Below are 24,208 nucleotides of genomic sequence, written 5' to 3'. Positions count from 1 at the left end.
CCGGGTCGCTGCCCGTCGAGCATCCAGCAGCTCCAGGCGCACGCAACTTACACGACTGAGTCGAGATCATTTGGTTGATTGCCATTCCCGGCTGAGCAGGCATGCGTGCTACGAGGCAACGGAGAAGAAAGGAAAGCGGTCGGTGATGTGATTTGGGGTTAGGGAAAAGGAGAGGAGACGTAGGCAGGCGGCAGAACGACGCGCGCTGACCGAGGATCTCTACGAGGACCGGGCCGACGTGCTCAGAACTTGAGCGGCTCGAACTGGTATCCGCCGGCCTGGTAGAACTTGCTGCCGAACTCGACCCACACCAGTCGGATCGAGTGCAGCATCGAACTGAGTCCCTCCATGCCGCAGAGGATGCCGATCGAAAGGATGAACCAGAGGCCAAAGGCGAGCACGGTGGCAACGACGCCCACCACGCCCGTCATGCCAAAGACGTTCTGGATCGTCATGGTCCAAAGCACCTCGGACAGCTGGGCGTGGGCCAGGCTGAGGGCCCACAGACGCAGGTACGAGGCCGTGTTGGAGATGCAGCCCAGGCAGAACTCGATGGTGTGGATCACCTGGTGGATGACGACCTCGCCCAGCTCGAAGCCGTGCTCCTCCTCCATCTCGCCGCTCTCGCCGCCGCCGCCGTGGCCGGGGGCGCTGTGGCTGTTGGAGCGCGAGTTCTGGACGAGGCCGGTCGACTCGTCACCGTCCTCTTCGTCGTCGTCATCGTCGCCGCCGTCGAGGCCAAGGCCGCGGGAGCCGTCGCCCTGGCCAATGGCACGGTAGCCGCGCGCCTTGGTCTGGTTGTGCTCCTTCCACTCGAGGTAAGGCGTGGCGATCAGCATCCAGGGCACGCAGACAAACGCGACGAGCAGCAGGACCGTCTGAACAAAGGCCTGGCCTGGGTACAGGGCCGTCTTGGGGTCGACGTCGCCGGGCTTGAGGAACATGTAGATGAGCATGTTGAGCAGGCCGGGCGGGTTGTTGCGGAAGACGGTGCCGCTGGCGTCGGTCTCGTACCAGTCGATGCTCCACTTGTAGACGATGCAGAAGACGAGGTAGCCAAACAGCGACTGCATGAAGAGCATCTGCGGGATAAACTCGGCCCAGATCTTGCGCCTCTGGCCAAACTGGATGTAGTTGGGGACGTTGAGGCAGATGCCGAGCGTCATGTGGGCGACGCCGAGGATGACCGACATCTTCATCTTGAGCGAGTTGGTAAAGACGAGGGCGTTGTCGGCGCCGTGCCACGCCGGGTCGATGCCGATGGGGTAGGTGTGGCCGTTGGAGACGGCCTCGACGGTGCCGTTCTTGTGGGGCCAGTCCCAGCCCGAGTGGAAGAGGTGCATGCTCTTGCTGGCCACGTCGTTGTACATGAGGCCGGTGAACATCGAAAACGTGCCCATCATGAGCATCATGTAGCGGCCGTAGAAGAACATCTGGAGGATCTCGTCGTCGACCTTGGCCAGCTTGCGCTCAAAGGCAATCATGCCGAGCGCCGCCGACGTCATCAGGAAGGCGTGGAAGAGGTCGCCAAACATGACGGCGAAGAGGAAGGGGAGGATGATGAAGTTGAAGAGTCCCGGGTTGACCTCCTTGTACTTTGCGATGCCGTAGCTGTCGCTGACGCCCTGGAGCGCCTCAGTGTACTTGTTGGTGCGGTGGAAGGTGGGCGGGTCCTTGTGCGTCTTGAGCTCCTGGAGCACGGGGGCGGCGCTGGTCCCGGCGTTTTCCGTGGCGCGGCGGAGGGCGAGCTGGATGGATCCGAGGTCGCTCGTGGGGCACCAGCCCTCGGCGACGAGCGTCTTGCGGCGGTTGTCAAAGAGGAACTTGTTCATGGTCGAGTAGGTGAGCTTCTCCTTGCGCGCGATGTCGGCCCAGGCGCTGAGGACCTCGGCGATCTTGACGAGCTCGGTGCGGCGGGTGGCGCTGGTGCTGTAGAGGACGTTGTTGAGGTCCTCGATGCGGCTGAGGACCTCGCGCAGGCTGTCCTCGCGCTTGTCGGCGTTGCTGTCGATGGGGTAGAGGGTGCCGCCCATGCTCTCGCTGATCTTGCGGATCTTGGCGAGCAGCTCGGCGCCGTGGGCAAAGATGATGAAGACGTTCTTGCGGACGGGCTCGTCCTTGGTGGGGTCGTCGAACGCCTCGTCAATCTCGGCATAGTTCATGTAGAGGTTGCCGCGCAGCACGCGCCAGAGGATGCGCTCGAAGGTGGCCATCCTGCTGCGCTCGATGGTGCCGGCGACAAACTCGAGGTCGAAGGTGCCGTAGCCGCCGCCGCCGCCCTCGTCGCCGCGCTGGACATTGAAGGCGCGCGACTCGACGTCGTCGAGGAGGGGGGCGTTGGCGTCGTCGGTGCTGGCGCGGACCTGCTCCTGCCTGCCCTCTGCCTGGTCAAAGAAGACGGCGGTCTCGCGAAGGACGTGCTTTGCCTCCTCGAGCTCCTGGAGGCGCTTCTGGAGCGTCTCGTAGGACCCGTTCATCTGTCCGAGGCGCTCCTCGTGGTCGCGCAGCTTGACGGCGAGCTCGTCGAGCATCTGCGGGCCGCGGGAGCCGTTGAGGCCGCCAGAGCCAAAGTTGACAAAGGGGAGGGCGCTCTCGAGGGGCCTGACGGGAACGCTCTCCTTTTCCATCTGGGCGTAGAGGAAGCGGATTCGGCGCTCCATTTCGTCCACGCGGCGGATGTCGGTGACAAAGGAGCGCTGGAAGGGGGAGACGTCCGGGTTTAGGTCCTTGAACTGGACGTTGCCGAGCTCTCCGAGCTCCTGCACGGTTGCGTGGGCGGTCTCGGTGGGGATGTAGAGCTGGATGAGCGACATGGTCGCCGACCGGAGTGGACTCTCTTCCTGCGCCATGATGGGCAACGACGACACAGGGGGAGGGGGAGCCGAGCTGGCTCGATCCCAAAGCTGTGTGTGTGTGTGTGCGAGGGGTGAAGAGGATAGTGGAAGGAATACACACGCCAGAGAGGGGCGGCAGAGGTGTTTGTGTGTTGATGACGAGGGGGTGGTGGCGGTGGTGGAGATGCGAATCTGAATGCGACGACGACGGTGCGTGGGGCTGGCTGGCTGGCTGGCTTGGCTGCGCTTGCCCCCTGACGGCCGGCTGGCAAATGGTCGACGAGGCCAGACGAGGCCAGGCCAGGCCAGGCCAGGCTGAGGGCGGTTCCGAGGCCAGCGCACGGACTTTTTGCCTTGGCTGACTTGGGTTGGCCGGCCGTGTTGCTCCACACCAGCTTGGCGCGAATCGCGGGCGCCGGCCAAAGACTCTGATGGACCCGAGGCCAGCAGGCCGTACGCGGCCATCCGTGCCTGGACCCTTTCCGATGACCCTTTGACTGCAACCACCACCCGTCACCACCGTCACCAACAGCTCGCGTGCAAGTCTGACGTCTACAGCTCAGCCGAAGGTCGCATACCATCGTCCATACGGCTCTGTTCAGCGTCGCTTCGCCGATTCCCTCGTCCTGACCACGGGCAAGGCGGTGGTTTCTCGGGTTGATGGCACCGCTCGCAACGACCAACATGCCGTCTCCGCGCTCAGCCTCGACCTCGACCGCGACAACATCGCCATCACGGCCCTCCAGAACGACTCGTAGAAGCCCAAGGAGACGGGGTCGCCTCTTGCCGGCCCTTCTGGCATCGGCAGCCCTCGTCCCGACAGGTTCCCATGCGCTCTTCGGCTTCGGCGACAAGCGCTTCAAGTACGAGGGCCTCATCAATGCCGGCTCCCTCGGCCTCGACCGCTTGACCGGACAGGTGGTCGCATGGGGCGACTGGAACGGCGACCAGTTCCTCGACGCCATCACCCTCGATTCAGATCGCAGGTCCATAGCCGTCCACCAGTGGAACCACAAGACCTTCAGCTTCGAACCAAAGGCGGCCGCCACCCTCTCGCTGCCTCCCGGTATCGCAGCGACCAACATCGTAGCGGCCGACCTCAACTACGACGGCAGGCTAGACCTCCTCGTCATGTCTCAGTCGGCCACCGCCTCCTCTTCCGACGAGCTCAACATGTCCGTCTACCTCGGCACTACCGATGGCTCGGGCTTCGAGCAGCAGCCGATCCCGGCCCCACCGTCGACCCTGGCGCAGCCGCTCTCAATCGACGCAGCGGGCGACATGCAGATGGATCTCCTCGGGCATCCCTCGTCGAGAATGGGCGCAGCGCCCGGCTCCGATGGCTCGTCTCTCAAGCTGTGGAGGAACTTGCTGGCCGAGTCGAATCGCACCAGCACCGACGCCTTTGACATTGTCGATGCACCGTTCCTCACGCCCAACGGACCTGCCCCCGCCTGCAAGCTGTCCAATCCGCACAGCTCCGCCTATGTCGATCTCAACGGCGACTGCCTAGCCGATCTCTTCCTCGTCTGCGGCACGCCCGACCAGCTCACCTACCAGATCTGGACCGCGACAAAGCCAGAGACCAAGCACGGCGAATCTGGCTTCACGTTGGCCACGAGTGGGAGCCTGCCACCGGGCACAGGCGCCCTCAGCTTTGCCGACATGGACCGCGATGGCACGATTGATGTCATCTTTCCCACCTGCGACTCGCGCGGCGACAACTGCTTCATTAACGTCGCTTATAACCGTCAGGTTCCACTCTGCTCGATCAAGAGCGACGGCTTGTTCGGATCTGGGCCCGGCTCAAATGCGGCAGCAAAGAGACGCAGCATCAGCGACGAGGCGACTGCGGAAGGTCTGCAAAGGCGCGCCCTACCTCTGACCTGCCGGGACCCACAGGACCTGTGCACGGCCGACGACAAGTTCCGCTTCGACTTCTCCATCCGCGATGATAATTCGGTAGGTGGCGCTGCGGCTTTGGCGCCGTTGTCATGGCAGACTGTTGTGCACTCTGCTCCCGATAGATCCTGACTTCTCGGGCCAACTTCGCACCGCTCCTCACAGGATCTACTTCGGGTCCCGCTGCAGAGTCTCACTGGCGACGCCCGATATCTGGCCGCAGATTCCCTGGCGCCATCGGGATCGGCTGTGCCCACCGCACTCCAGCTCGGCGACTTCAATAAAGACGGACACCCGGACATTGCGCTCGTGACGGTGCCTGCGAAGCGAAGCGGAGGTGGATCAAACGATGCGAAGGGTCTAGGAGAGACGCGAGTCCACCTCCTGCAGAACGAGGCCTGCAGCGAGATCGACGCCTCTGACCGATCGAAGCTCGGCTGCAGGGCGGGCGGTGGGCAGGGAGACGGGCGGACGTTCATCAAGGTTCAGGACGGAGCGGAAGTCCTGGGTGGGTTCAACGACGTGCGGACCGTCAGCTGGATCGACGTCGACGAGGATGTGAGTGGCAGCTTGGCGCGCGTGGGGTATGCATTTGTCTTGTGGTCGAGGCGGCTGAACCGCCAGGCCCTTTTCGCATGTGCCGGTCCATCTGCAGGGTACGCTGGATCTGATGCTGCAGCGCAAGCCTGCAAACGGCGACGGCAAGGACGGCAGCCGCCGCGTCACCTTCATCCAGAACAACTACTTTTACGACGCCTTCTTCCTCAAGTCGCTCAGTGAGTCTTGAGCGAGGCGAGGCGCCGCGTCCGCTGGCGACGGTGAGAACGGATCCTGACCTCTTGGAACTCTCATTGTGCAGCGCTCAACGGGGCTTGCCAGAGCTTTTGCGAGCCTGAAGGCCAGCCTCGTTTCAGGGTGAGTGCACGCCGAAACGCTGCGTGCTACTGCGGCCGGATGCTGACCTTTCGTCTCCTCCGACTTTCTCTACTCTGCTGACCCGGCAGCCATGGGGAACCAACTACGGAGGTGCATCGTACAAGTTCACCGTGCTGGATCCAAACGGCATCCGTCGAGCGCAGCAGGGTGAGCTGGACTGCCGAGCAGCTTCGACGAGACGAATGCAAGCATTGCAGCTGACCCTCGAACCTCTCTACTCGTCGCTGCGCGCGTTCCGCAGTCGGACAGCTGCCACAGACATCGTACCGCTCGCTGCTGACGCCCTACAGCTACTTTGGGCTGGGGCGAACGAACAACTACGTGGAGTCTCTCTTCATCGGGTCGACGCGGCGGCAAAAGGAGCACTACCTCGCCGTCGAGGGCATCATACCAAATAGCCAGGTCGTCATCAACCCGTGGCAGGGCGGCGATCCGACGACGGCCGACCGCGGCGATCCGGGCATGTGGACCAAGCAGCTCTACCTCTCGCCCGGCGACTGGATCCCGTGGGTCACCGTCGTGCTCATCACCACGATCATTGGGCTCGCCGTCATTGTCGTCGTGCTGCATCTCAACGAAAGGGTGAGTGCTCGCTGAATTTGCCAGGATCCAGCTGATCGCAGATGCCCATGCTGACCAACCATCCCCTACCCTGCTCTTGTCGTGCGCCGCCTTGGCCGGCCGTCGCAGAGGGAAGATGAGCGGGAGAGGAAGCGTGCGGTGCACGCCATCAACTTTGACGCCCTCTGACCCGCCGTTGCAGCTCCTTGCTTGCTGCCACGTTGCTCGCACGTCGCATAGCCTGTCTTTGAATACCCGCCATCATCTGTCGAGCCTGCAACCTTCCGCCCGCACAATCGAGACCGCCTGCTTGCTATCGCTGCTGATCCGTGCAGTCGCTCGAGGTTCAAGGACCAAAGAACGACTCTAGCTAGATGTAGAGCCTTGTTCGGGCCTGCGAGGGTCGAAATGCTCTGCCTGTCGACGTAGAAGAAGTTTGAGGGCGAGGTGGACATGGACGAGCTCCGACCCGAGGCTCTACGCGACGCGTGCCGGAGAAACGAGCGTGACCGACACCCGGCCTGGCCTCGACTCTGATTCCAAAGCAACTTTGGAATCCGCGCCGAGTCCAACACTTCGCTTCACCTCACTTCACCTCCCCTCACCACACCACACCACGACTGGCTGACAAACACCAGGATGCAGGCACCATCAACATCACCACCACCGTTAGGCACGACGACGGAGGGAAAGACGCTCTTCCTCGCCTATCCTTCTTCGCTCGTCGTCGCACCCACCTCAACCGATACCACGATGACGACGACGACGACGACGACAACGACAGCGGCAACGACGACAGCGACAAGACGATTCCTGACTCTGCCTCACCCGCGAAGCCACGTTCCAGTCTATTTCCTTCCCTGTCCTGAAGCAATCTACGAGCAGACGACGATCGGAGGCGAGGAAAAGAACGCACGGAGCTGGTTCATCTCCTCCTCCGGCGGCGGCGGCGGTGGCGGCGTGGTAGAGGACGCGGGGATATCGAATCAGATCCACACCCCCTCGACCCTCACGCTCCTCACGCCCTTATCGCCCCTCTTCCTCGTGCTTTCCATCCTCTCCATCCTCCCCAACGGCCCTGATGGAGAGGGGAGGTTCCTACCCTACGACGATATCTGGGATCAAGCCGCCCTCGTCTTCTACCGCAGGAGAAGGGAAAAGTTCGCAGCGTACCTCGACTCCGCCCGAAAACGGGCCGGAAGCAACGCTACTGGCGGCGGTGGTACCGGTCAAGTTCAGGGGGAGGAGGATGGTGGTGAAGAGTCGTGGGAGGATATCGTCTCGTTCGGTGCGCATCCCCTCGTTCAGAGGACCGTCGAGAGGTGCTGTCAGGTTCAATGTGAGTCCTGTCCCCTCCTCTCTTCTCTTCGTCTCCCTTTGTCTGGCCCTCTCGGATGTTCAGGCTCTGACTCGTTGATCCCACGCGCAACAGCCATGCCGGACGGTCCGACGACCTACCGACTCTGCAAGTCCAAGGCCTACGCCCTCCTGGACGACAAGCTCACCCGCCTCGCGAGCCCCGACACCTTTGCGCGCGCACCAAACACCCTCTCCAGGTCGTTTGATCGGCGGTACCAGGGTGCGCCTGGCACTGAGGCGTCGGAAGAGGCACAGGTGTTGCGCCGCCAGATCGCGGCCGAGACCATCATGGGCTACCTTTCGCCCGACGTGGCGAGCGAATGGTCGGCATGTTCAGAGGTGCTCAATGCGGGCGCAGAGGCGAAAGACGAGGCGCGGTAGAGCGCCCCCCTGGCCTCGCCGGTTTAAGCTTTGAATGGGGCAAGACCCAACGGACGGCAAGAGATGTGGCTAGGGTGTATATTCACTGCTGGCAAGCGCCGATCGAACGAAGCAGCAAAGACAAGCGACACCTCCACGATACAGTTGCTCGATGACATGGAGGCAGGCTTGCCAGGTGCGACTGCGAGCCGCTCCGCCATCCTCGTCGTCACCAGCGCTGCCGGCCGACCGAGCAGATTAGCGCTGGAGGTGGTCCGAGGCAATGTTGGCGGCGATCTCGGCCTCGGCGCGGTCGCCGTTGGCGAGGAGCTTCTCCTTGTTGTACAGCAGCTCCTCGCGCGTCTCGGTCGAGTACTCGGTGTTCTGCGTCTCGACAATGGCGTCGACGGGGCACGCCTCCTGGCAGAATCCGCAGTAGATGCACTTTGTCATATCGATGTCTGTAGCGGCGGGCGAGGGTGGAGGAAAAGACGGCGGGTCAGCCTCAGCGCATGGCGGAGCCTTGGGGAAAGGGGGTGGGCGGGGTTAGAGCCTGGCCGGAGTGCTCACCGTATCTCGTCGTTCGCCTGGCGCCGTCCTCGCGAGGCTCGCTCTCGATAGTGATGGCCTGGGCGGGGCAGATGGCCTCGCAGAGCTTGCAGGCGATGCAGCGCTCCTCTCCGGTCGGGTAGCGGCGGAGGGCGTGCTCGCCGCGGAAGCGCGGGCTGAGCGGGCCCTTCTCAAAGGGGTACATGATGGTGTATGGCGGTCGGAAAAAGTTCTCGAGGGTGATCCACATGCCTGCGAGAGAGTAATAGCGTCAAGGGAAGCGGGTGTGAGGGTCAGCCGGACGATGCTACGCTGCTTCGCCACCCAACTTGTTGCCGGCAATGCAGGGGAGGCGGCAACGCACCTCGAAGAATCTCGGTGAAGAAGAAGAGCTGGCTGGCCTTGTCGAGCGCAGAGGGACCCTTGGAGTAGTCCGGGTAGGCTGGTGTGTTTTCCGCCAGCTTGTAGGCGGACTGGGCGTTCATGGTGGCGGTCTCGATGGGGTTGGGCGAGGCGGAAGGCCCTGATGGGATCTGGGTGGGGCCAGTCTGCGGCGTCGCGAGGCGGCGAGCTGCTGTTGTGGAGAGCAGCCGGATCGACTGGGCGGTAGCGTATGGCGAGAGGCCGGCGGTGGCGGTGGTGGCGACGCGGCCCGAGACGAGCGCGGTGCGGAAGAGGGGCGAAGCCATGGTGGCGAGCGCGGGTGGCGAAGTGTGCACGGAAAGGGGGACGAGAAAAAACGGCGAGTCGTGGGTGTTGAGGAAGGAAGAACGAGACGCCTCTGGGTCAGAAGGGCGGAGTAAAAAGACGGTCAAGGGCGGTGGCGATCAGCGAGGAGGCGAGGGTGGCGAAGTGATGGTGATGGCGAGCGAAGGTTTGACTGCGGGTCCAGCGCGGGCCTAGGCAGGCCTGACTGCAACCTGGTCGCATCCGCCCCGCCCCGCGGCTTGGGTGGACCAGCCGGTCAGCGGGCCAGCCAACCAGCCAGCCAGCCAGCCAGCCAGCGAGGCGGGCCTCTGTTGGAAATTGGAGATTCTTCGGAAGCGCGCCTCGACGAGCAGCGGCCCGCCAGCCAAGGCCAGACCTGACCCTGGCTGGCTCTGGACACCGGCGAGCAGCGAGGCCAATCAAATTGGCCCAGATTGGTCAGGCGATCACCGGGGCCGGATTACAAAACGCACGCACCCACCGCCCCTCTCGAGCGACCGCTCATTTACGCGCGAGAAGAGTGAGCTCACCCCAGCCCGCCCGCCTCTGAGGTCAGCCCCCCCGCCCCGCCGTCATCCGTCGAAGCGGCCGAGGCCGCCGCCGCCGCTCATCCTTCCAAGTGCACTTGCTGATCGCCATCACTCGCGCCACACCTACATCCGCGCTCCCCTCCGCAGTCAACCACGACACTCGCTCACACTCACATTCACACACGCACATCGCCATGGCCGCCCTCCGAACATCAGCACGCACCCTTCTGCGCGCCGCGCCGTCGCTGGCCACCGCGGCCGCCTCGGGCTCGTCGCGCATCGCCGCACCTACCGCTGTCCGATGCCTCTCGACGAGCTCGGCCCGCGCCTCGGACGCTCTGTTCGTCCACCGCGACACCGACTACAACAACCCGGACATCCCCTTTGAGTTCAACGCCGAGAACCTGAAGATGGCAAAGGAGATCATCGGCTACTACCCGCCCCAGTACAAGAAGGCCGCCGTCATCCCGCTCCTCGACCTCGGACAGAGGCAAAATTCCGGCTGGACCAGCATCAGCGTCATGAACTACGTCGCAAAGCTACTCGAGATGCCTCCGATGCGCGTCTACGAGGTCGCCACCTTCTACACCATGTTCAACCGGTGCGTGTTACCCGGCAGCAGCCAGCCCTTGAGCTTGGCCAGCGGAAGCTGCTCTCCTCCCGCTGGCTCTGGACCTCTAAGCAAGGCAGACAGACGAGTGCTGATTTCCATGTTCTTCCCCTGCTCTCCTCGCCTTCCTCTTCCCTCCCATTCCTCGATCACCTCTACCAGCGAGCCGGTGGGCAAGCACTTCCTGCAGCTGTGCACGACGACGCCGTGCATGCTCGGCGGGTGCGGCAGCACAAAGATCCTGCACGCCATCCAGGACCACCTCAAGATCAAGCCGGGCCAGACGACCGACGACAAGAAGTTCACCCTCGTCGAGGTCGAGTGCCTCGGCGCGTGCGCCAACGCCCCCATGGTCCAGATCAACGACGACTACTACGAGGACCTGACGCCCGAGACTATGGTCAACATCCTCGACAAGCTCGCAAAGGGCGAAAAGGTCAAGCCTGGCCCGCAGAGCGCCCGTCACTCGTCCGAGGCTGCTGCCGGTAGGACCGCATTGACCTCCGAGGTGAGCAGAGCGGTGCACCCTAGGCTTTCGCTGCGAAGGGAGGGGAATGTCGAAACTGACATGCCCCCTTTGACCTCTTCTTTCCCTGCGTTCGCCTTCGCGCTGCTGCAATTTGCCAGCCCTACGGTCCTGGCCAGCACTGCGTTCCGGAGTTTGCCTGAGCATAGACAGCGTCGCCTGCAGCGGACGTCGCTCCCTCGCACCGCATCGGTAATGCAACAACCAATACCTGCCCCAGACCCGACTGCCTCGCTTTCGATCATACGGTGCTATGGCAGGAATCGTTCTTCGACGCCCAGATTCGCACACACGCGGGACACACGCGGAGGGCGGATCTGGGATACGCTGTTTCACGGGGCTTGGTCGACGCCAGCCGCTTCTAAGCTACTCTCTCCGTCTCTGCTCGCATCGGCTCCGACCTGATGCGGACGGCCTCACTTGCCAACGACCATCAACGAGGCCAGGCTGGCCTCAGTGTTGACAACGTCGAGGGCCTGCTGGACCTCGAGCCTCTTTCGCGCGGCGCTGAGCCAGTCGGCGGCGAGCGTCTTTGGCCAGCCCTTGAGCTGGTTGAGCTGGCGCGCGGCGCTGTCGAGGTCCTTGCGGTCGAGGTGGTACTCGACGCGCGCCAGCACGCTGGGCACGTCGTCGCCCTCGACCAGGCCCTTTTTGTGGAAGAGGAGCGGGCTGAGCGTCGCGCTGGCAATGTGCGACAGCAGGCCCGCCGTCTCTGGCGCGGGGACGAGCGAGACGCCGCGGATCTTGGGGCCCACCTTGTCGGTGAACCACTGTCGCAGCGTCACAAACGACTCGACACCGGTATCCGCCGCGCCGCTCGCGTCGAGCACCTCGAGCGCGGCCGAGATGACGGCGTCGTCGCGCGCCTTTGTCGTGTTCTTGAGCACGCGCAGCTGGTCGGCAAACGGCTGCTTGGTCGTCTCGTCGTCGATGGCCGACCGCACCGCGCGCACCGCCGTCCAGAGCGTGTGCACGTTGACGTTCTCGTCGAGCTGGTTGCTGTTGTCGAGCGTCACCTTTTCCAGGTCCTTGAGGTCGGTGGCCAGCTCGTCGAGCTTGGCCAGCCGTCCGCCCCGCTCCTCCTCGACCTTGGCGCGGATCTCCCTCATCCACCGGCGCTGCAGCTCGATACCCTGCGCGATCACCTCCTCCTTGAGCCTCTCGTTGATGATCTTGGACTGCGTCGCCAGCTCGGCGTTGAGCTTCTCCTTGAACTCCTCCATCTGCTTGGTGCGCTCCGCCTCGAAATTCTTCTGCCAGTCGGCCTCGCGGCTCGACAGCTTGTTGGCCGCCTCCTCGGCCTGCTGCGAGATCTGCGTCTCGTACCGCTTCGCCTGCGACGCCAGGCTCGTCTCGACCCGCTTGGCCTCCTCGCGCTTGATCGTCTCGAGCCGCTTGCTCAGCTGCTCGAGGTCAATCTGCGCGCTCTCGAGCACGCCCTTGGCCTTGGCGCCCGACGAGGGTGTCTCCTTGAGGAAGACGGTGAGCTCGTCGATGGTGTCGGCCAGCTGCGCAATCATCGGCTCGGAGCCCGACAGGCTCTTGATCGAGGGGGCGAGCAGCGGCAGCTTGGGCGCCTCCGGGTCGGGACGCAGGCGGGCCTGCGACTCGGTGGGCGCCTGCAGGCCGCGGTCCTTGCGAGGCGCGACGTAGCCCACCGGCGGCTCGTGGTTGACGGGCAGCTCGCCCGTGTAGGGCGCCTTGACCTCGCCGCCGGGCGTGGTGGGCGCACGGCTCTTGGAGGGCGAGGCCTTGTTGTTGGCGCCGATGTCGGTCATGATCTGGACGCTGTCGAACGCCTTCTTGAGGACCCCGCGGTCGTCGCCGGCGGTGGTCGCGCTGCTGCCGGCGCCCTTGGCGCTGACCTCGCCTCGCAGCTTGGCCTCGGCCTTGTCTGCGGCGGCCTTGGCCTTCTCGACGAGGTGCGCGGCATTGTCCTGGACGGTGCGGACGGCCGACTCGGCCTCCTTCTTGGCCGCGTCGCCGGCGTCCTGGACCTTGCTGGCCGCCTTGCTGGCCTCGGCCCTGGCGCGCTCCCTGGCCTCGGCGAGCTGGGCGCGGGCGTCCCTCTCACCGGCCATGGGCGCCTCGTTGCCGCTGGCCACCCGGCCGACGGCCTCGCTGACGCTCGAGTAGGCGTTCTTGGTCAGGCCGATGGCCTTTTCGCCGTAACCTCCGAGGTTGACGTTCTTGATCTCCTGGCCGACGTCGTGGGTATCGAGGTAGTCGATGATCTTTTCGCCGAGGGGCACGCTCTCGACGAAGAAGTCCTGGTACCGGTCATTGTTGAGGGCGGCGACGGTCGAAACGCTGTAGAAGACGGCGCCACCGACGGTCGTGTATAGGAAGAGGCGGACGGGTAGCGAGCGGCGCGGCTTGACGATCTCGGTGACGTAGGTCTGTGACGGGTATCGCAAGGTGCGTGCCGGAGGTGTCGGAGAGAGGGGGAAGAGAACCAGGTGAGCTGGTCAAATCATAGACGAGGAGTGTGTGCAAGATGCGAGACGATGGGGGTTCACTCACACGGGCGGAGGAAGCGGTCGAGGATCGGCCTGCCCTGAGTACGTTTGAGGACGAGGCGGCGAGGGTGGATGCCCTAGAGAGGGCGGCCGCTCTGCTGATCATCTTTGATCGTGCGTCGAGGGAGCCCTTACGAAACAGAGGGAGTAGGTGGGGAGGGCGGCGCTGCAGAAGGGATGTGTAGGGGGCGGAGACGAAGCCGAAAAGGACGAGACGAAGGTGTGAGGGATAGATGGTGTCCAGAAGAATGACGATGCTAACGAGCTGCCAGGGACGACGTCGCGATGGAGGGGCCTTCCAGGGTCAGGCTGGCCGACCGGGGAGCGAGGCCAGCTCAAGCACGGTCGCCCGTCCGCCCGCCCGTTCTTCCGGACGCAGCGCAGCGGCCGCCCATCATCGACATCACCGTTTTTCGATGACCGGCGCCCGCGCCAGGATGCCTCCCCTTGCCTGGCTGGCCTTGCTGGCCTGGCTGGCCTGGCTGGCCTCCCCCGCCTTCACCCGCACACCTCTTTTCTCGTGCGGGAAAAAGAATTGGAGTCGTTGCGGCCTGCCCCTTCGCCTCGCCCTTGGGTTCCCGCACTTCGACACCTCCGGTCCCGCCTGACCCCTCCGTCCCGCCCCTGCGGGCGATCAACGACCGCCGTGCGACTCATACATGAAGAAGAAAGAAGAGGACATGGCCATGCTGGCTTTGCGGTGCGTGCTACGGGACTGATTAAGTGTACAATTTCGGAGGTCGTGAGGATCGTCGTTAGGATGGCAATCAAGGTATCGCTGTAGAGGGAAGGGGTAGGGACGAAGAGCGCTAATCGATGCCCGATTCCATCAAGGGGCCAAAGAGCACCTCGATCGTCTCGGAGAGAAGCCTGATAGGGCCCACGGTTGGGGGATGGACTGGGAGCCGAAGGTGAAGCGAGCTAGTTGGCGCTGCGATACCGCTCCACGCTCCTCGACCTTGCGCAGCCCAGGGCATGCTCGCGGGCGCCCTCAAAGGGGGAGAGCGCCTTGCTCGAGGACGGCGTCGCGGTCTTGTCGTCCTCGCCGTGCAGGGCGCTCGGCATATCGAGCCCCGTCAGGATCTGCAGGCTTGCCTTGTGCCGATGATGGAGCCGGTGCGCCTGCGATCTCGCCGCTTTCTGTCGCGACCTCGAATGCCGGTGGTCGTCGCCGGCTGTGTGCAGCGACAGCTGGTCGGTCACCTGCCGTTGGTGGAGATCCGAGCGAGCCTCGACCTCCTGCTCCGACACGTTATGCCTAGACTTTCGGCTCGACTCGACGACTTCGTCCCGCGGAAGGTAAGCCCTAGCGATCCGCCGCGGCACCGATGCCCGAGCACAGTAGAACTCGGTGGGGACGCGGCAACGGCCGCCAAGTGCCCAGTCCCACTCGCACTCGACGCGGTAGCGAACCGGCTCCGCGGCGTATTCGGACCCGCACGAACCGCGGTCCTCCTGATCTCCGTAAAGCCGGGCGCGTGCCCGCAGCAGCGTGGCTTCCTCTTGCGGATCGACAAAGTAGTGATCCATCCGTCTTGACCGGTGGTTGGCGCTCGACTGGAGGCTTGAAGCTTTGGACCCTGTGTTCTTGCTGCTGGACGCATTGCCGAAGCCCCAGTCCCACTCGCGGGGTTCCGCTGCGGCTCGTCGCGCGGCCTTCATGAGCGAGACGTCGGCGAGCACGACCTTGGACGAGAGGCCGTCAAAGTCGAGCACCAAGCTCAGCGGTGCGGCTCCATTCTCCGAGAGCGCCTTACGCCTCCGACGCTCGAGGACGCCAGCAGCGACGCTCTCGGAGCATGCCCGAGGTAGAGGCGGACGATTGCTGAAGCCGTCGGCGCTGCATGACGAGAGCATGCCAGACGCAACACCAGCACTGGTGCTGCTGCTCGGCAGGCTGGTTGCTCTCGCAACGCTAGGACGCCTTCCCTCAACCATGCACTCGGTGGTTACGTCTTTTGGCGCTTCCATCGTTGTGGTTTCCCCAGCTTTTGCGGCGGACAGATGGCGAGTGATTGGGCGAGCGGGCTGCTAGTGGTGATGCAGAGGCTTGTAAGACTGGCGTTCAAGAGAAGTGTGCGAGATGACGGCTGCAACGACGATTTAGACGTGAAGCTGGGAGCTCAAAGAACGGCTCCCTGCAAAAGGCGTCCAGGTGGACCGCCAACGAAAGCCACCAAGAGCGGGATGGCGACGACGATTGAATGAAGTTGGCGCGCCTGCGAAGCAGTTAGGGTACGCTTGAACACCGAGCCGGATAGACGTCGGGATGCCGGCGGTGGCTTCGAGGTGGGTCGTTGATGCTCTCGAATCGAAGGGAGAGGCTACTGCGCAGCGCCGCAGCCGGGTCGGCTGAAGCCTGAAAGGTTGAGATATGCTCGTCGTCGCACCAGACCCTAAATGCCTCGCGAGCGCTGGTTCGAAGACGACCTGGCGTTGGGAACTCGGCGTGAAGTTGGAAGCGTGCTGCTGCGGAGGAGCGTTCGGAAGAGATCGAAGGCGGTGATGTTGATGGGAAAGAGGCGATAGCGGATAGTGCTGGACGATGGAGGAAAGGGATGGGTGGCGTCCAACAAGCCTGCTCCCCAAAGCTTGAACGGGTTTGAGGAGTGCGGCGGACGTCGCTGGTCCGGCAAGAGGCGGTCCTGGGATGACGCGGTGAAGCCGTCGGCCGTTCCCTTTGTGTCGCGGGCACCAGAGACCGAGGAGAAGGTGGGAGTGGTCACCGTGTGCACCGCCTTGACGAGGTGAGACGAGGCGGGAAGGCGAGGCAGGCTGCCACAGAGAGAGAGAGGAACTGACGACGAGGCGAAAAGGGGAGGGAGGGCGAGGGTGAGGGCGAGGCAGCAGGCAGCAGGCAGCAGGCAGCAGGCAGCGACAAAGGGCACCCGGTCCACGCTCGGCGGAACCCAACCCGGCCAGGCGGGTGTTGAAGGAAAAGGAAAATCGTTGAAATCGAGCAGGTCATCGGGTTTGTATTGCAGCGATACAGGACGTTTAGAGTCCGCGCCGGGGTCGACTACAGACTACTAGACTCTGGACCGAACTCGGGCCCCTGGGGTCCTCGAGACTGGGTTAGCCTTGGCCGGCCTGTTTTCCCGCCCGCGCCCCCCCCCCCCCCCGCCGCCGGCCTGCCGTCCATCGGATCGCTCCGCTGGCTTGTTGCCTGGCCGCCCTGCCTGCCTCTTCTCGCTGGGCCTGCCTGCCCGTTCTGGTGTGGCCCAGAGGCTTGCTTCTCTCCAGCTTCGTCAGACGGAGGGGCGGATCAATGCCGAGGACCATATAGGCAGGCAAGACAGATGAGGAAGCCAGGCAACGCAGCAGCGGTTAGACTCTGCGTCGGAACGGGGCGCGGCGGGTTGTCGCAACCTGGTCGTGGCTCCGATCCGGCCCGCGTCGCTCCGCTTCTCCGGCAGGCAGCTGCGACGACGCTGCGACCCGTTGCGTGGCCAACCAAGGCAGGCAGCGTCGGCCAGCTGGGGACAAAGGTGCCATCGTGTCGACAGAGAATAGAATCCGTCGAGTCGGACAGATGGGCGGCCCACGTCGATAGGCACGCTTCGACGGGGAAATCACCTTTGCCTTCCTCTCTAAGCCTGGAGGAGAGAGGACTGACAGAGAGAGTCGAGACCGAGATAAGCTTGCGTGGGAGCAGGTGCTCGTGGTCGAGTGCTCAAAAGTCGTTTCTGGGCCGGATATGAAGGCGAGCCAAACATGTAGCAGACTCGGGGACGATGACGACGCATCGAGAGAAAGACGTGGGGGAGCGGTCGAGCTCGAAGGAGGCCGTGGCCGCGTTCACGGCCACAGCATCAAGATTGCCGTCGCCTCAGACATGTGTGCCAAGCACGTTGTGGCGCGTCGCCAGCCATCACCAACCAAGCACCTCCCAGCGCCATCCACTCACGGCCTTGTACGTCAAGCGGAATCGTCGACCTATAACTCGCCCTCTTGGGCCTGTGCTGTGCTTCTCACGCTCGCGGAGCACCACCTGCGCGGAGACCTGCACAGGGAACCACGCCGTGTCTCTCGGGGCGAGCGCCTCTGGCGGCATGCCCTCTGATCTCTACATATACCTCGTCCGTAGCCGACCGCAGATGTTAGCGGTACGGTTGCGAGTCGCTAACTAGCCTCGATTTGCTCGCTGGGCTCAGCATCCGACCGCCATCCACACGACCCGGACGTCGGCGCAGTCTACTCTTTGGCACGCCAAGTGGCAGGCAGGCAGGCAAGCAGGCAGGCATGTGTCCAACCCCTTGCCTCGCCGTGGTGGGGTACGGTGGTACGCACGGTGTCGTCGTCGCCGGCGCACGAAGCGAACGCGGGGAAAGCCTAGCCTGTGACGCGGGTCAGGCAGGCAGGCAGGGGGCCCAGCAGATGTGAGCAGCCGAGCATCTGGCTGGCTCGACTTGCTTGCCACGAGGCCCAAGCTCCGATGACGAAGCGAGGATCGCGCGCTGCTGCGAGGCTCGCCCGGCTGGCAGGTAGCATCGCTGCCTTCGCAGGCCAGGGCCGAGGCCAAGCCGAACAGCTCTGGCCGCTTTTCGGCTCCGAACTATTTCCAGGTCCAGGCCCAGGCGACCCACAATTTGCTGGCCCGCCCGCGTCGTTGCCAAAAAAAGGCAGGGCTGGGGCCTGCAGCTGGCGAGGTCTGGAACCCTGCCGGCTTGCCTGTCTGCTCGCTGGCCTCGCCTCGCCTGCTGGCACGCTCCGGGAAAGCAGACGACGCTCGGGCTGCCCGGGCACGGGGAGCTGGGCCCGACCGTCGTGGTCCAATCCCCCTCTGGCCCGTGAGTGACTTGTGAGTTCGACGATTGGCGTGAATTGTCGTTATGAACGGGGATGAACGCGGGATGCCGATACGATGCTGCTGTTGGCGAGAGAGGACTGGGGTTGTCGGGGTAGGGAGCAGCAGCTTGTTCAATCCTAGCCTGGAGGCACACGCAGGGGGTGGAGGATGGGAGGCGGGCAAGCCGCAGGAACACGTACAGCTCGAGAAGGAGTGGGTCGAGCCGCGAGTCTGCGACCCAGCAGCCAGCAGCCAGCAAACAGCAGCCAGGCCGCAGGATCAACACATACCGACGGCCCGAAGAGGCCGGAGGAGGTGGGTGAGCTTTCTTTTCAACCGCCTGCGTGCGGCTCTGGTTTCGGATGTGCCTGCCTGCGACTCGCCTTCGTGGCTCCTTCGTGACAACGTCACCACCATCATCACCATCACATCCCAATCCGCGTCGCCGGCCACGGCCCGATCCTGCAGGCCGACCTAGCTCGAGCTCACAGCGTTACATATACCAGCCGTGCCTCGCCGCGGCCCGTCAACCTTGTAGCGGTAGCTCGGCACCTTTGAGCCTTGCAGCTCGCCCTCTCAAGCCTGTGCATCTCGTCCTGCCCGTCGATGGCGAGGGACCCTCAAAGTGCAACCCTAAACGGAGCAATCTTGTTGCCACCGTCACACGACCCCTGCCACCCACACGACCATCACCTTCCGCTCAACGACCCAACGGCCCCTTTCCGTAGACGACCCACCTCCGTCGAGCGCAGCCCCACCCGTCATCCTCTGCAGCACCTTCATATAAAAACACCGAAGCTCGACAATCACGGCGCCCGGTCCCTGCTGACCACGAGCAAGCACGCCGACGCCCATCGAGGTCGCCGTCACATACCCGCCACCCGTCCTTGCTTTCCGGCTGGCCTCGCCCCGCGCCCTTCCAACTCATGGTCACGTCCTCTTCGCCTTCCCGGCGGCGAGGCGGCAGCACCAACAGGACGCTGCACCCAAACTCTCGTCCCCCTCCCGACCACGACCAGGACATCGACGGGAGCGAGTCGAATCGAGCCTCGATCCACTCGCTCCATTCCATCCACGATTCTAATCCTCAGCGCGAGGCTCCTCACCACCAGCTGGCCGACTCGGAATCCGAGGAGGGCGACGACAACGACGACAACGATAACGACGACGACGATAGCCAAGAGACGGCGGCCGATAGTGGGTCCAGCATCCGCAGGCCGAAAGCCATCGATGATGACAACGATGCCGCCTCGATTGCAAGCACTCGCTCAGACCAGTCCGAGGAAGCCGCCGGCCTCGTGTCTAGGCTGAGCGGCGAGAGCGACCGCGAGCAGCGCAGGGCCAAATACGAGGGCCGGGGCGGCAACTTCAAAGGAGCCCCGCGGCCCAACAAGCTCATCGACGAGGAAGGCTTTGGGGCCGAAGCCGACGCCCAGGATGGCGATGACGAGGGCCTCGCTAGCGGCCTCGCGGGTGACGACGACTTCGAAGGACGGCAGTCGCTCATTGGGCGCAACGGCTTTGTGGATCGTAGGGGCACCGCCGGCCGCGTGAGGAGAAAGGGCGTGCCGTCGCGCGTCTGGGCGATTGCGAGGGAGGCGCTGCCGACGCTCGTGCTGTCGCTCTTCTCGCTCGTCTTCAGCGGTGAGCTGCTGGTACACCTGGCAAGGTGGCCCGCCTTCATCAAGGTCGACAAGCTCTTTATCCTCATCCCAATCCTCCTCAACATGAAGGGCAACCTCGAGATGAACCTATCGCTCCGCATGTCGACCTCGGCCAATATCGGCGAGCTCGACATCCGCCGGACGCGCGAAACGCTCATCAAGGGAAACATGGCCCTGCTCCAGGTGCAGGCGCTCATCGTCTCGAGCTTTGCCGGCATCCTGGCCTTCGCCCTTGGCGTCATCACTCCCCAGACCGAGGTCAAGGCACCCGTCGACAAGGCGCCCACGCCGACCACGCCGGAGAGCGCCATGGTCGAGAGCGTCGTTCGCAGCGCCTTTTCCGCCCTCCGCTTGCGCAGCCAAACGAGGAGGAGCATCGGTGGCGCGGCGGCGCCGGGCACGGCGCTGGAGCCGAGGAGGATCATCCATCACCACCCGAAGCCGCCGTCGGATCCGGCGTTGCGGCTACGCAACGGCTATTTCGAGTTTGTGCTGGTCATTGCGACGGGCATGCTCTCGGCCTCGCTGAGCTCGGCCATTCTGGGCTCGTTCATGTGCGCGCTCGTCGTCGTCTCTCGGCGGCTGGGCGCCAACCCGGACAACATCGCTTCGCCGCTGGCGGCGTCGCTGGGCGACCTGACGACGCTGACGCTGCTGGGCCTCTTCGCCTCGTCGCTCATGCACTTTGAGGGCACGTTTCTCGCCACCGTCATCCTCGCCGGCCTGGCGGTGGCGTGCATCGCGTGCCTCATTGTGACCTACCGCAACGCCTACGTGCGCGAGCTGCTCACGTCGGGCTGGGTGCCGCTGTTGGTGGCGATGTTCGTGTCGTCTGGCGCCGGGCTGGTGCTGGACACGTACGTCGGGCGCTACCAGGGCTTTGCGCTGCTGGCGCCCGTCATGGCGGGCCTTCCGGGCGCCTGTGCCGCCATTTTCGCGTCGCGGATCACGACGGCGCTGCACTCGGGCAAGGGCGCCTCGATGCTGCGCAAGGCGTCCAAGGCGGCCGACGTGGGCGGCGTGGCCGGCATCCTTGCGTCGATACGTGCGGTGCTTTCGATCCCGCCGATCGAGGGGTGGCTCGTTCCGCTGACGCTGCTGAGCATCGGCGTGACGATCAAGGTGGCCTTTATCCTCCTGGTCCGCGCCTCGGGCCAGATGACGTTTGGCGTGCCGTTCGCCGTGGCCTTCTGCTGCGGCTCGGTGGCGGCGACGACGTTTGCGCTGCTCCTGTCGCACTGCGTCTGCCTGTTTCTGTGGTCGCGCGACTACGACCCGGACATCTACTGCCTGCCCTACGTGTCGTCGACGGTCGACGTCGTGGGCCAGACGCTGCTGGTGGTGGCCTTTAAGCTGGCCACGTCGATGGGCGACGAGATCACGGCCGTCGTCAACGCCGGCGCGGGGCACGGCGGCGCCTGATGCGATCTGGCGTTCTGTCCGAGCCCAACAACCTCGATTCGATGCTTTGTCTTGGCTGCATGGGAAACGGTGCATGGGCTGACGGCCAGGCCTAGGGACGACCGTCTGGCCGGGGAGGAGGCGTTTGTCACTCTGTCTGGAATATATCGTGATTAGCTGCTAATGCGGCTACCCGCTGTTGGGTGACAGGTGTCGTTGTGAGACCACTAACTGCTGCGGAGGCAGCAGGAGCAAGCCGGTTGCTAGAGAGGGCAGTCGAGAGGAAGGATCAGAGGCTCGCGAGGGAGCCGGAATTGGCCCGGGCTCGAATCGGCCTCGTTGACGCGGAGCCGCCGTGCAAAGTGGAGCAGCTCGGGGTCCCGCCGGTTTCTCCTTCTCAGACGACCATCATCACCACCACCACCTCAATCCCTACCACTTTGCAGCCCGCCTTCGGCCCGTCCTCGTCGCCTCGCTCAGCGTACTCCGCTTCGTCGGAACGCCCGTCAGCATGGCCCTCTCATCGCCCCTGTCCAGCCCCTCGAGCCACGAGGCGAGCGGCAGCACCTCGAAGCTGTCGCCCGCCACCTCGGTCCTCGCAGACGACGCACAACCGCCGCCCGCCAAAAAGATCCGATGGCGCCCGACGCAGCACCTGCGACCCGCAGCACCCCCGCCTCCGGATCAGAAGCTCATCGACGAGATGGCCGCTCAGCAGGCGGCCCAGTCGCTCGGATACGAGGGCAGGCGCATCAAGAAGTTCATGCAGCGCCGCACCGTCGATTACTGGGGCACCATCCCGCGCTGGGCGCTGCGGCGGCACACGGCCACACTCGTGCGCTCTGCAGAGTCCAGCACCTATCCCATCTTTCCCTCCTCCCACCAGATCGTCAATCTCCTGCCCCCGGCCGCCTACGACAACCCTTCGACCTCGCTGGCGACCACGCTGATCCACACCTCGACAAACAAGATCCGATGTCCCGTCAACGTGGTGCGCTGGATGCCCGACGCCCGCCGCCTCCTCACCGGCTCCACCTCGGGCGAGTTCACCCTCTGGAATGGGCTCACCTTCAACTTCGAGACCATCATGCAGGCCCACGACAGCGCCGTGCGCGCGTTTGAGTGGAGCAAGTCTGGCAACTGGCTCATCAGCTCCGACCAGAACGGCACCATCAAGTACTTTCAGTCCAACATGAACAACCTCCAGGCCTTTCAGGGCCACCGAGAGTCGGTCAGGGCGCTCAGCTTCAGCCCCGACGACGCCAGGTTCGTCTCGGCGTCCGACGACTCGACCATGAAGGTGTGGAACTTTGACGATGCGCGCGAGGAAAAGAGCCTGACGGGCCACGGCTGGGACGTCAAGTGCGTCGAGTGGCACCGCACAAAGGGCATGATCGTCTCCGGGAGCAAGGATAACCTCGTCAAGTTCTGGGATCCGAGGTCCAACACCGTGCTCGGCACCTTGTGAGTGAAGCGGTAACGGGGCAGCCTGTCGTCTTGGGAAGCGGCGGACTGTCTGACCGACCGGCGACCGACCGGCGTCATCCTTCCTCATTGCAGCCACGGTCACAAGAACACAGTGCAGGCCTGCAAGTGGAGCCCGGACGGCAACATGGTCGCCACCGCCTCGCGCGACCAGGTGCTCAAGGTGTTTGACATCCGTGCCATGAACGAGATTTACACGTTGAAGGGGCATCAAAAGGAAGTCTGCTGTACGTGCGGCCCTCGTTCCTTGCTCCTGGCTTTCACTTGTCGCTCGCCGCTTGCTCACCGATTGACCTTCGGTCCCGACCGACGTTGCCCGCCGTTGCTCTTGCAGCCGTCGATTGGCACCCCGTCCACCAGGACACGCTCGTCTCGGGCGGCTCCGAGGGCGCCGTCCTCTTCTGGTCGCTCCGTTCCGCCACACCCGACACGCCGGTGCACACGATGCCGGACGCGCACGAGTCCAACGTCTGGAGCCTGCAATGGCATCCCCTCGGTCACATCCTGGCCAGCGGGTCCAATGACCACACCACCCGCTTCTGGAGCCGGGCCAGGCCGGCCGACGGCCGGGAAGGCGCTGAGGGAAAGAATGAAGAGAAGCAGCGCTGGAATGCCAAGCGCGGCGGTGATGACTGGGACGGTGAGTTTCGAGCGCTCGATACTCACTGACTGTGGATTCCTTCGAACCACCTGGCTGAACACGTCCTTTACCCCCTTTCGCCCCTTGCCGCAACCTACCAGACGACTTCATCCCTGGCCTCACGTCCGCCAACCGATCCTTTATCCCGCAGACGGGCGACACGTCGGCCTCGTCCATCTCGGTGGCACCTTCGTTTGGAGTGGATGCCATGGCGTCGGCAAATGCGATGGCGGCCGGGTTTGGCGGCGGTGCGGGCAGCAACATGGGACACATCCACCCCTCCCGCCTCCAACAGCAGCTACATCCCGGGCCGCCACCCCCACCGCCGTCGGACGACTATATTCCTGGTCTCTCGTTCAACCGTCCGCCGCCCCCACAAAGGCCCCCACAACCGCCGCCGGGCGGGGCCTACGGCTCATTCTACGGCGGCGGAGGGGGTGGTGGGGCCGGTGGGCCAGGGCGATGGTGACCTCGTCTTCTTGTCGACTGCTTCATCCTTGTATGTAGCGGACATTGTGTGCAGCGGCAACTCAGAAGGGCATCGTTTTCAATATGCAACCTTGGCAGATCCCATCTGCTGCCCGCCCGTTCGTCATCATGAGAAGCAAGCACTGTGACAAGCCCACATCGCGCTGCCCCTCTACCTTGTGCGTCATCTCAGCATTGTGCACCGCCATCCATGCCGCGATTCCCTCCCAACTCGGGCGTCTGCGCCCCACTGCACAACCTGAAGTGAAATCGACTAGGAAGACGAGACGTTAACAGAGCTCATTTTAGCTTCGACAGAGGTCGCACGCACACATATAAGGTGGCTCCTGATCCTGATCCCCTTGGC

The 24,208-nt window shown here is 64.1% G+C and overlaps 9 protein-coding genes across 9 annotated transcripts; 5 read left to right on the top strand and 4 right to left on the bottom strand.

Annotated features, from left to right (window-relative positions):
- Positions 1–242: 242 nt before the first annotated feature.
- On the bottom strand, positions 243–2,813 carry PFL1_00579 (uncharacterized protein; the record flags this gene model as incomplete). Its single annotated transcript, XM_007878073.1, has 1 exon — positions 243–2,813. One exon carries the CDS (start codon positions 2,811–2,813, stop codon positions 243–245), a length of 2,571 nt encoding a protein of 856 aa, XP_007876264.1.
- Positions 2,814–3,494: 681 nt separating this feature from the next.
- PFL1_00578 (uncharacterized protein) lies at positions 3,495–6,422 on the top strand (the record flags this gene model as incomplete). The annotated part of the gene is made up of 7 exons (XM_007878072.1): positions 3,495–4,796; positions 4,902–5,294; positions 5,392–5,512; positions 5,596–5,651; positions 5,741–5,819; positions 5,914–6,254; positions 6,363–6,422. The coding sequence occupies 7 exons, from the start codon at positions 3,495–3,497 to the stop codon at positions 6,420–6,422; spliced, it is 2,352 nt and encodes a 783-aa protein (XP_007876263.1).
- Positions 6,423–6,986: 564 nt separating this feature from the next.
- PFL1_00577 (uncharacterized protein) lies at positions 6,987–7,973 on the top strand (the record flags this gene model as incomplete). Its single annotated transcript, XM_007878071.1, has 2 exons — positions 6,987–7,572; positions 7,666–7,973. 2 exons carry the CDS (start codon positions 6,987–6,989, stop codon positions 7,971–7,973), a joined length of 894 nt encoding a protein of 297 aa, XP_007876262.1.
- A 237-nt stretch (positions 7,974–8,210) lies between these two features.
- On the bottom strand, positions 8,211–9,190 carry PFL1_00576 (uncharacterized protein; the record flags this gene model as incomplete). The annotated part of the gene is made up of 3 exons (XM_007878070.1): positions 8,211–8,413; positions 8,523–8,753; positions 8,866–9,190. The coding sequence occupies 3 exons, from the start codon at positions 9,188–9,190 to the stop codon at positions 8,211–8,213; spliced, it is 759 nt and encodes a 252-aa protein (XP_007876261.1).
- A 743-nt stretch (positions 9,191–9,933) lies between these two features.
- Positions 9,934–11,018, top strand: PFL1_00575 (uncharacterized protein; the record flags this gene model as incomplete). The annotated part of the gene is made up of 3 exons (XM_007878069.1): positions 9,934–10,340; positions 10,512–10,857; positions 10,977–11,018. 3 exons carry the CDS (start codon positions 9,934–9,936, stop codon positions 11,016–11,018), a joined length of 795 nt encoding a protein of 264 aa, XP_007876260.1.
- A 273-nt stretch (positions 11,019–11,291) lies between these two features.
- PFL1_00574 (uncharacterized protein) lies at positions 11,292–13,500 on the bottom strand (the record flags this gene model as incomplete). Its single annotated transcript, XM_007878068.1, has 2 exons — positions 11,292–13,274; positions 13,399–13,500. 2 exons carry the CDS (start codon positions 13,498–13,500, stop codon positions 11,292–11,294), a joined length of 2,085 nt encoding a protein of 694 aa, XP_007876259.1.
- An 815-nt stretch (positions 13,501–14,315) lies between these two features.
- PFL1_00573 (uncharacterized protein) lies at positions 14,316–15,365 on the bottom strand (the record flags this gene model as incomplete). The annotated part of the gene is made up of 1 exon (XM_007878067.1): positions 14,316–15,365. One exon carries the CDS (start codon positions 15,363–15,365, stop codon positions 14,316–14,318), a length of 1,050 nt encoding a protein of 349 aa, XP_007876258.1.
- Positions 15,366–19,109: 3,744 nt separating this feature from the next.
- On the top strand, positions 19,110–21,269 carry PFL1_00572 (uncharacterized protein; the record flags this gene model as incomplete). Its single annotated transcript, XM_007878066.1, has 1 exon — positions 19,110–21,269. One exon carries the CDS (start codon positions 19,110–19,112, stop codon positions 21,267–21,269), a length of 2,160 nt encoding a protein of 719 aa, XP_007876257.1.
- Positions 21,270–21,759: 490 nt separating this feature from the next.
- Positions 21,760–23,842, top strand: PFL1_00571 (uncharacterized protein; the record flags this gene model as incomplete). The annotated part of the gene is made up of 4 exons (XM_007878065.1): positions 21,760–22,712; positions 22,809–22,960; positions 23,068–23,373; positions 23,475–23,842. The coding sequence occupies 4 exons, from the start codon at positions 21,760–21,762 to the stop codon at positions 23,840–23,842; spliced, it is 1,779 nt and encodes a 592-aa protein (XP_007876256.1).
- Positions 23,843–24,208: the final 366 nt, after the last annotated feature.

Source organism: Pseudozyma flocculosa (genome assembly GCF_000417875.1).
Source record: "Pseudozyma flocculosa PF-1 unplaced genomic scaffold scaffold00001, whole genome shotgun sequence".
NCBI lineage: Eukaryota > Fungi > Basidiomycota > Ustilaginomycetes > Ustilaginales > Ustilaginaceae > Pseudozyma > Pseudozyma flocculosa.
The sequence above is the reverse complement of the archived record's forward strand: the minus strand, read 5'-3'. Positions and strand labels throughout refer to the sequence as shown.